The following is an 11,195-nucleotide window of genomic DNA, read 5'->3' as shown; positions in this document are numbered from 1 at the left end:
TTTGTGCTTTTTCGGCACCAAAATGAAAGTACTTTTTTGGGGTGTTCTTCGTTTTTTTATGGAATTTTTTTGACGCAGTTGTCCTTTGGGGGTCTGTCCCAAGGGTTCTGAGAGGTTTCCCCACCTTTGCACCCCAAAATAAAAATGTTGCACTTCTTTTCTCCTGCTGTTCAGAGGCGAATCTTTTTCGCCTATTACATTGCATTGACTTTCTGCGTACGCGAAAGCGGGTGGAATTGAATACGGAGATAAGTTTCCAACAGGCGAAAAGTCGCAATTGACGATACTTTTTCGCGGATCTCGGCTTTTCGCGTCTAATTGAATACGGCCCTAAGTCGCACTGTGCATGCATCCTAATTGTGTCCGTGCAGAGTCACCATTCTAATTTCAGGCGTATGCAGGGAAAAGTATATAGAAAATGTAGTGGGCAGTGACAGGGAGGTGTCTTAGCACATGCATGAGGATGGTCGGTCATATGGGCATGTTATGGGAGTGTCATTGTATTTGTAATTGGTGGTTGCATACACAGAGGCGAGATCCCGCGTGTAGCCCCTGGAGCCAGCAGCCGCCACAGCAGGAGCGGTGCTGTCCCTGCTGTCGTAATAATTCAATGACAGCTGCAGAAATAGAAGCCCTGCGCAGTGGAAATTAGCACATACCGGAGGTTTCTCATACATACAATTTAATAAGTGGCAATTCTAAAAGTATATACTGTTTGGATGAAAATTTATTTGACATTATTTTTACTGTTAGATTGTAACATTTTTCATTGAATATTTACCACTGTATAGGTATTTTATCTGTAAGTTACCGATGGCTCTCTCAGAAATATTTTATTATGTGTGCAATGTATTAAATAATCCATTCTGAATGATAAACCTTTATGGATGTTTAGCAATTTTACTTCTACAATCATAGATGTGTTTTGCCCGTACAAATCATTGAGGATGTTGTTTATCCCATGCTATGCAGATAAGCATAGATTGAATGAATATTGCTGACAGAAACAGCGTATGTCAGTAGCATTTCTGCTTAACCAATAAACAGACACTGCTGTCCTTTGGAGCATATATAAAAGGTATACCTGAGGTCTGGAGCATGACGAAACGCGTTAAGCGCTCCTCTACCTACCTGTCCCAAATGCCAGAAAACCAGATTGTTTTCACCCTAGCTTTCTTAGCCTTCTACAGCCGTCAGTGAGAGAGCCACACAGCACAGAATCTGAGGATGCTCGGACAGACTGATTACCTACTTGTGCTTAGCCCTCCAGTTATGTATGCAAGAACCTATATCTGAAGTGTTATGTGCTCAATGGCCGCGATTCAATGTGATGATGAATAGCCCTGGGAGGGAGCTCCCGCAGCTATTCAATTCAACGCGATGTTTGGTCAGGCTAAAAGATTTCTCGCACCCCCCTGGGGATGCGAGGAGAAATCCGACAAAAGTGCCGGCCACACGGATGTTTGCCGGCTTATCGCAGCGCTAACAGCCTCTTGGCCGGCACTTTATTCAGACAGTGGCGGTTCTCATGACTAAACACCCAGGTTAAGTTGCGAGAACTGGCATTCTCCGACTTAACAGCGCACTGAATTGAATCTCCGGGAGCTCCCTCCCGGGGCTATTCAACATCACATTTAAACTGAATTGCGCCCATTGAGTAGGTTTCTAAAAGCAAACTGATCCTGATAAGTCATGAGTTCAGCACTTAAGATTTTTATAATTTTTTACTTATCTTTACAGGTCAAAGATTTTACATCCCAAATTTCTACACATAACCTGACCACAATGTATATAACTATATGTGCCTAAACATCACTGTATCATTACCACACTTCCTGGAACTTTGCACTTTAGACATGTCATACCAGGTCTGTAATGGATATGTCAGCTTGCCCTCACGTTATGGCCTTAATGATGGCTATCAACAGCACCTGGATATTGGCCGGAGGTCTCCACGATGGTTTTCCAAAGATCTAGGAAGTAACAGGCATGGGCTGGAATCAACAAAAGCATTTGGTCTGTCGGAGTTGGAGAGGAGCATTGAGGTTTGGATTCTTCATATCATTTAGTATATTCCATGCCAATATCGTTTAATTAGCTGTCTACAAAAGCTTAAAGACAATTGTAGAGGATGGATTGTGTTTGTTTAACCCTATGTTGTCTTGTATGTGTGAGACATATTTTTATGACAACTACATCTAAATAAATGGGCAGCACAGACGGTGTAATGGTTAACGTTACTGCCTCACAGCACTGAGGTCATGTGTTCGATTCCCACCACGGCCTTACCTGTGCGGAGTTTGTATATTCTCCCTGTGCTTGCATGGGTTTCCTCCGGGTACTCCGGTTTCCTCCCACACTCCAAAAATATACTGGTAGGTTAATTGGCTCCCAACACAAATTAACCCTAGTGCGTATGTGTGTGCGCATGTGATAGGGAATATAGATTGTAATCTCCACTGGGGCAGGGACTGATGTGAGTGGCCAGATATACTCTGTAAAGCGCTGCAGAATATGTATGCGCTATATAAATAAGTGGTAATAAATAAATTATTGCTGACAAAACAAAATAAAAAAACATGTTTCTGACAGTACTATTGTCTTCTACCTACACACATTGAAGGCAGCCATTTTTATTTTGCTGAACTGATATTATAAAAAAGCAGTCTATTATTTTTCTACAGTAACTTACCTAGACTGACATCTTTTATTAATGATAAAGAAGCTGGTCATTAATTGTTACAATTATAGTGATTTATCTAGTTAACAAAAATTTATTTTCCTGTGCGGAATCAACAGAACCCGCCCTCTCTGATCTTTTATTGTTGACCTAGGGCCTGATTCAAAGTTGCATTCTAACCCTATGGTTAGTGCACATCTCCGATTGTTGGAGGATTGCGCAAGTGCAGGATGTGTACTGTGCATGTACAGCCTTCTCATTGCGAGTCTCCTGCAGTGTCTCCCAGATTGACAGGCTGCAGCATTTGGGAGGCGTTCCTGGAATCAGGTGCAAATCGTCCCCGTTTTCTAGGAGGGATGATGCCAGGGTCTGTGTTGGTGGACACAGATTTCCTGGGCTCGGAAGTGCCAGGCACTGACCAGGCTGAGGTAAGCTTCAGCTTATGCAGACTGGCCAAAGGGACAACTATCGCGACTGAAGGTTGTGATGGGGATCTGAAGCAGCATTTACGGATGCTGTACTAGGATCTCTCAGATGCTGCAAGGAGGTGTCTATTTCCTCCAGACACCTCCTGCTGCATTTACGCTTTGTTGGACGGTATTGCACAGACATTTATGTGCAGCTGTGCAATACCATCCAGCGGCAGCTCCTACCCTCTTAGATGAGGGGGGCTGCCTCCGCCGAAAAACACTCACCCGAGTTCTGTCTGGGTTCCGGCGCCTGCACAATCGATCTGATAGGCGCCGGGACCGATGCATGCGCACTAGTGGCGGAGCGCCGAGCATGCGCATATCACCGGCTTCCAAAGACCTGCATTTTCTGCAGCCCCAAGGACCCTGGTATCACTGGCAGAAAGGCAGAGTAGCGTCTTCCTACTGAAGGCTGCTCTCTGCCAATAGCAGCCCGGACTGGCAGTCCCAGGGGAAGGAGACACCTCCCCCTGAGACTGCCTGTTGTTTATGTGATTGGCAGATAGCGCTTCAAATGGGAAACCACTGCCAGTCACAGTGCAGTCACTACACTGAAGTGGTGGATTTTACTGAGGGGGGGGGCTGCAGCCCCTAGGCAAAATCCGCCTCTACATCCATTTCTGAATCATGCCACTAGGTCTCTTTTTCTGTGTTCCCACCAGTTCCCTCATCTTCTGTATTAACTCTCAGAGAATGTTCATTCCTTCCCATCACAAGCACCTGCTGTAGTGCCAGTTTCATCAGTAGCCATTTAAACTATGTATATGCTTTAGGTTGTGGGTGGATGCAGGAGCAAAAGAAACCTATACTATTATAGGGGTAACAGACAATAAGAAACAGAATCTGCAGGCTGCACTTAATGTTTAACAGATAACATTCATGAGCAAAGTCTCTCCTCTGTTCTTCTGCTGCTCTAGGCCAGGCCTACCTAACTTTTCTTTAAACCTGGAACTGTTCACTAGTTGACGGAGACACTGATGCTGTAGTGTGAAGAATGTTGGATCATCCCTCAAAATAGCTTCCTCTACTATGTATAAGCGAAGGGAGGGGTTGACTGTAATGCATTAGTTCCCTCGTTATGTTTAACTGTTCCTTAAAGAATGAGTTTATTTGCTGACCTTTGTGCCTTTGCTATGAAAATATTAAACCTCTACTTTTCATTTGTTATACATTGCTTAATATCTCTAATTTATGTATTCTGTAATAATATAGTATCTGGCAATATCTTTACTATTTGTTCAGATGCAGCATTTAATGAGCTATAAATAATTTTTACTAAAGTAAAAATAAAAACTATCAAATATGTATTCAGCAGGCAAACCTAAAATAATAAATGTATTTGAACTTTTTATTTAAGTATACATGTACTACATTATTATTTTCATTATTACACTATTATGTTTAATTTATAAAGCACTAACATATTATGCAGCACTGTACAGTGAAGGGACCTTGACACAAGCAAATTACATACAATATTGTAAATCAGAATGTAAAAATGGCCGTGCTTAAATAATCTTACAATCTAAGAGATGGGGGAACACAGTATACATAACCTAGTGAACTAACAGTTGTGCATTACGTTTGGAATGAAGAGAGGCAACAAGATATGAACCAGTCACTAGAAAATCTTAAAATAGCTGCTGCCAACCATAACTGTCCTTCACCATATATCTATTAGCTAAATTTATCTTAGCTACATTCTTATATATAATACCTGCAAATATCAAGTTTCAAGGTTAAAATAATTACATAATTAATTTAGATAATAAAATTTCCATTACGCTGATGCATAATTATGATAAAGAATAAAATAATTAACCAAGGTGCGTAATAATGAATTATTGGCCTACAAAATTTGGCACCAAATAGATAATACTTAGTAATAAGCTATATCAAAAAAATATGACAGCAAAAATCCAGAGGTAATAAATTAGTAGAATGTATCAAATTAAGGAGGCTGCTTCATTGACATGGTTGTTGTAGGATGCTGAATGTATTCTTGCTAATTTTCTGATTAACTGTATTTCAAGACTAGCATCACTCTCAGTGAGTTTATTTTTTATGATGAGAAAGGATGAAGTGGCTTGAAGTTGTATTCTCTCTGTGAATCATATGCTTTTTTAATGTGATTTGTGGTTTGTTCCCGGTAAGGCTGCTGGGCACTTCGAGTCGGATAATTGGATGGGACAGGGAAGAGATTACAGCCAGGGCCCTCTGAGTCCACGATTATCAGACAGGGCCAGGTCTGTGAGTCCTCTGAGAGGCATCCACTCCCTGGAATGCTGCAGGTACAGTTTGATGTGGTATTTTCAGTGCACTGCTAAACAAAGAGACACATTATAAATAAGCAGATTAAATGAATATCAAAAGCAAAAGCAGTTTGTTAATATTGTCGTCTTGTTACAGTTTACTTTCTGAAAGTAAAAAGTTATAATACATGACAGTAGTCTTACAGGCCAAACCTTTATTTATACTGGGGTAGTGGCAGATTGTGGAATGCTGCCAATGACATGAAGTCTGTCTGAGACAGATTAAATCTAGTGTTCCCTGGAGCTGCAACAAATTGCTGTGGTAACACAAACTACTGTGGCCACTGGACAGGCATATCTACCACCATTATATCAACTAAATACACTGCATTCTTTTTTTTTTCTATTACTGTTTTAGAATACTGTAGACCCTCTCAGATGAGATGAAAGGATAAAAGCTGAAGGACCTGTAGCTCTATAGTAAATCCGCAGTATCTGTCCTCATTAGCTTATATAAGTAGGGAGTATTAAAACAATAAATTTATGTAGCAAGTTTCCAAATAGAATGTCCCATATATCAAGCAGGGGGGGAAATTCAGTTAGTCTTGAAGTTTGAATTAGCTGCGATGCAGTGCGTTGCCCGCAGGCTGCACTTAATGTGGATTTCTGTTTACCTCCTAAGGCTTGAGCAGAAATCCACATTAAGTTAGGTATTCTGACCTCAACACGGCCGCCACAAACGCGTTAAACTAAAGCTCTGGGTACTTATGCCGAATCAAGGGGATAACGCGTGTTAGCCACGCAAGGAAAATGGCTTGTAATTGAATAGTTCTGAACGTAAAAGTTAGAGGTTACAACCCTTTACTCATGTGGTAAGATATTGAGGCCAATTGAATCCGGACCATAGAGATAAAGCAGTCTATACGTACAACAGCAAGGTCTGGTGCCAGACCAATGATCCAGTTCAACATACAGTAGCTATGGGCAACTTCTCCACTGGTCCAGTGGGGTCCCTCCGAGCACTGACACCTGGTGCGGTGAGGGCTAGAGTGAGTCCCGACAAAAGGGGGCATGGCCTCACAGCCGAAACCCCGTTCAGCGTTCTTATCACTGGGGGGGGGGGGTGCCGGATGTGCAGACTGCCCTGTGTGCAGTACCGGCTCTCTCACTGTGACAGGAGCCGAGTGCTGCACTTAATGCTACAGTGCACCACCCAGCTCCTATCACTCAGGGGGAGTCGGCACCCCCCCTTTGACGACACTGCACTGGTCCACTGCTTGATATATCCTGGTCCACTGCTTGATACATCAACTCCTTTGTTCTACTACATAAATTTAGCCCCATTTTATAACCACTTTCGTAATGGTAGTCTTCATTATTTTAATGGAATTCCATTTATTTATACTATTTGTAAAAGATGTACAAAGATATAGTAAATCATTGTAAATAAAATCAAAATCAAGAAATATCAAATTAAAAGAAATACTTCACCCAATACTTTGGTTTTGGGTGACATTCACTCAGATTTGATACAATTTCTTATTTTCTGGGGAGTGTCTTTTATACAATCATGTGGGTTTCCCTTAAGCCTCTTGTAGCAGTCAGGATCTGCCAGATCAGGGGAATGCCACACTCCAGATAAACATATTTATATTTTATCATGACTGAGTGAGCATCATTCAAAATGTAATGTTTACATTTTAGGTGGTGTAAGGAAGAAATGATTTCTGCTTACTTTCATGTTTTATACTTTAATAAAGATTGAATGTGCAGAATTTTTAGCTACTATTCAGCTTGTCTACCATTCGCATAGGTGATGGCACCAACTCAACTTCACATCTCTAAATGTGCCATTTCCACCATTTGAAGCACTTGTAAATATATTGTTTACAACATGAATCTCACTTTTGCATATGGGCACAGTAAGAGGTGCATTTCAGCACCCCATCCCTACTCAAGGCTGACTTTTGAGAAAGCACAAGCGAAACACGTGTCTAGGCATTCTCTGTGCCAGTACTAAATGTTAATAATACCTGTTGTACCTATAATTTGAATGTTATGATAGAAATTAAAGCTCCACTGAATTGATAGTAATTCTAGCTGTAGCTTTTGCACGGTGCTGCAGAGCTAGTGCAAATAGTGCAGCTTTTCCTCTCAGAGCAGGAGATGTACCAGACTAACTGAGAGGAGATATGTGGCCAGACTCAAAGCACTGCTGTGTATATTAAGTGAGCCAGCTGAGAAAGATATGCAGCCACTGTAAGCAGCGCTGCCTTATGTGATAACTCGGCTGAATGAGAGAGATATATACGGCCAGAATCAGCAGTGCCGCTTTATATTATACTATAACCCTGTGTGTATGAACCAAGCTATTAATTATTGACGAATGGGAACAAGCACCTGTAAATTAAAATAAATTAGAGGAATTTCTGGCAGGCTGGATATAATGATCTGTTTGTTATCCACTATTAAACCAGACTCTTGAGATTGATACAGTGTTGCTGTTCTGGAATCAATGTGGTGTTGTGGAAACACAATTACAAACAGAGAAATGGTCTATAATGTGTTACATCATAATACGAGTATAACACCATAGTAAGGGGATTCATTTGGTTGATGTATTAGATTTGTAAGCACACATGATTATAACTGGATCCTCTCATATGAGACGTACACACGTGGGTTAAACTAATTGCTGATACTCTCTATTAAGCAGCCAATAATTTGAGAACATATCAAACTGTCATTGAATTTAGGAGCTTTATAAATTTAATAGGTACACAAAAGGACACTATCAAGTGTAGATGTGACAAATATATAGGACTGAGCACACATATTTTAATATGTTCTGTTATATGTAATATTGTATGTTTTGTATATTGCTGTGTTTGTTCACCCAAGGGTGTGTTTTAAGAATTATAATAAAGGTTATATTATATTTTTTATTATAAGTAATAGTGCACTCATATAGGGATTCTTCCCTTCTCTCCTTTTTTGAAATAATGTATAATGTCCCTGAGTTGCACCCCTTACCTGATCATTAATTTATAATATCAATAGGAATTTAAGGGTTATTTGAGAATTTATGATGTTTTGAATATCAGTCCTTGGTGCGACCTTTCTTCCATTCCCCCTTACTCTTATTTAAGATTCCACTTAAACTGATTGTCATTGTCTCTTCATATACAATAATTTTAATCTGGTCTGCAAGTGTAGAGATCAGCTACAGCAGGGGGCCTGACGCATGCACCGCTACTCTCTGCATGTGATGGAGGAAGGGTATATGCCCATGAGGGTAGGGGGGTAACACCCAGAAGGGGGATCTAGCATCAGTGGGAGTGGAGGAGGTTAAACTAAAGCAGTATGACACTAGAGGAAGGATAAAATAATAATAAAAAAATTAGACTACTCACAGTGTCGGTTGAAGAGGGTGGGGGTGCAAAAAAATGGGTTTTTACAGGGGGGGTTGTTTTAAAAAAAAAAATATATATATATTTTTTTTACTACTAAGGGGGTGTGGGGAGGTACTATTATTAGAATTTATGACCACTGGGGGGTCTATTGCCAATGCTGGGTGGTACATTATTTTATAATGGGGACAATTCATGGACACGGGGGGATGGGGGTGCAAAACAGCCCCTATATAAAAATACCATTTCTGAACAGTTTTTTGAAATAAATAAAAAAATTGCCAGTTAAGTCGTTAAAACAAAATTTAATGATAGTATTTTATTGGTCATTAAATTAGCAAAAAAACTTTTTTTTTTTTTTTTAGCTCATAGTGTTTCTTTTGTCTATTACAGTAAACTACCAGTCGGTACAGACTATGTTAGAAATCTGTCCAGCCCTCCTGTCTCAAGGAGAAATTCCCTGTCTCGTATCTCCACCTGGTCTCCAGAGGAACCTGGCTTTGATGTGACACTAAGCCGCAAGGGATGGGGTGGATCAGAAATGGACCTTAGGGCATCTCTGACAGAAAGTGCCCAGAAACGTTCAGATCTCGTACAACGCCTGAGAGAGGCTCAGGGGAATCTGGAGGGGCAATCTGAAGAGCTCAAAAAGCGGGACAAAGAACTGGAACTCAGCAGAGCTAAAATAGAGCTACTGGCTCTAAAGCAGAAAGTAAGATGTTTTTCATTATTACAGAGATCTTTAAGGTGCAGTTATATGGGTATTTTTAACACAGGCACTTTTCCAGCAACAAAATCCTTACCTTCTATAGTGTGCATTTACTCTATACTTTACTTGAAGTGAAGAATCCCTCTTCTTCCGCCTCAAAGTAGTTATTAATCAGGGACGTGCAGTCAGGGGAGGCTGAGCCTCCCCTGTCATACTCCTGAGATTTGATATAAAAATTATTAGAATTGTACAAAGAAGATATTTATAACTTATAAACATCTTCTTTGTTTATTGTAATCATTTTTATAGTTAACATTTGCCAGCTTTGTGGAGCTCCCTGGGACTGCAGAGAGACGAGAGATCAGGCAGCAACAGCTCAACCTCACTTCTGTATAGTCAGACACTGCTTGCAGAGCTGGGGGCGGGGCAGTAAGCTGCACAGAAAGAGATCTAATAGAGGCATGCCTCTGAGTATGGGGGTCATGCCTTGAGCACTGATAGACACCTTGAATGTGTCATGTGACCAGGAAGTGCACTGCAATTATTAGAGATCAGAGCTCTGTTAGCAGCAGCAATAAAAGACACAGTGATGCAGGTAGGAGAGTGTCAAGTGACCAGGAAGTGCACTGCAGTGTTTAGAGATTGGAGCTCAAGTCAGCAGCAGCAAGAGAAGACACAGTGATGCAGGTAGGAGAATCAATGGACACTAAAGCTTAGTATAGTGAGGGGAGAGTTACAGTGAGTAGGGGGTGAGACAGGCTGACAGCACTCAGACCCATCTCCATGTGTGCCTCCCAGCCATTGACCTCATTGCACTTCACTGTTACTAACCAAATCAAAGCACATATCTCCTATTACACAGCAGAGAATCTTTTCCCCTTCACTTGAACATGTCACCACAGAAGAGAGTGAGTGTTTTGGACACTAGCGACTCGTTTCCTACTTGGAAAAGCGTTATTGTGCAAAATGCCAATATCACCATTAAGCAGACTTGCATACCAAATTTTGGTGCATTCCCTTAGACCTTCCTGAAGTTTCCCGGATCCCACCTATTTTCCCGGTGAAGTGAGCAGGACTGGGGTGTGATTACGTGATTTACATCGGATCAAATTGTTATAGCCCTCCCTTTGCGATACTGTAATTCATAAAATATTGCAGCAGAGGCAGAGCCATAATTACATTAATCGCGTCTCCATTCCCCCTATACCAGCCCCTCAGTGGCGTCCCTCCCCATGGTGACACCCGATGCGGGGAGGGATGCCATGTGCGCGGTGTGCCACTGAAAAAGGGGCATTGCCTCACAGCCCAAACCACATCCACGGCCCAATTTTATCATCACTGGGGTGGTGGGGGATGCCGGAGGTGCAGAGTGCCGGCTCTCTCACTGTGACAGGAGCCGAGTGCTGCACTTAATGCTACAGTGCAGCACCCTGCTCCTGTCACTGACGGGGAGCCAGCACCTTGGTGTCACCCCTCGGCGGGTGACACCCGGGTGCAGCCCGCACCCCCCTTGAACCTCGACTGGTATCTCAGAAAAAGTAGTTAAGTATGCTCTCAAGTTTGTTATGTTTCTGAGGAATGGGGGGTGTATTTACTAAAGTGAGAGTTGCTAGAACTGGAGATGTTGCTCATAGCAACCAATCAGATGCTACTTAATATTTAACTAGCGCCTTC

General features: G+C 41.6%; 1 protein-coding gene across 1 annotated transcript in view; it reads left to right on the top strand.

The window, feature by feature from the left end:
• The first annotated feature begins 1,856 nt into the window (after positions 1–1,856).
• The window catches only part of LOC148540422 (uncharacterized), an 80,634-nt gene continuing 71,295 nt past the window's right edge, over positions 1,857–11,195 (top strand). Inside the window, exons 1-3 of the mRNA XM_088443729.1 lie at positions 1,857–2,045; positions 5,305–5,441; positions 9,206–9,524. Of these exons, the coding sequence (XP_088299855.1) occupies positions 1,857–2,045; positions 5,305–5,441; positions 9,206–9,524 (645 nt within the window). The remainder of the gene's footprint in view (positions 2,046–5,304; positions 5,442–9,205; positions 9,525–11,195) is intronic.

Source organism: Taudactylus pleione, unplaced genomic scaffold (assembly GCF_031769625.1).
Source record: "Taudactylus pleione unplaced genomic scaffold, aTauple2 ptg000019l, whole genome shotgun sequence".
NCBI classification, from domain to species: Eukaryota; Metazoa; Chordata; class Amphibia; order Anura; family Myobatrachidae; genus Taudactylus; species Taudactylus pleione.
The sequence above is the reverse complement of the archived record's forward strand: the minus strand, read 5'-3'. Positions and strand labels throughout refer to the sequence as shown.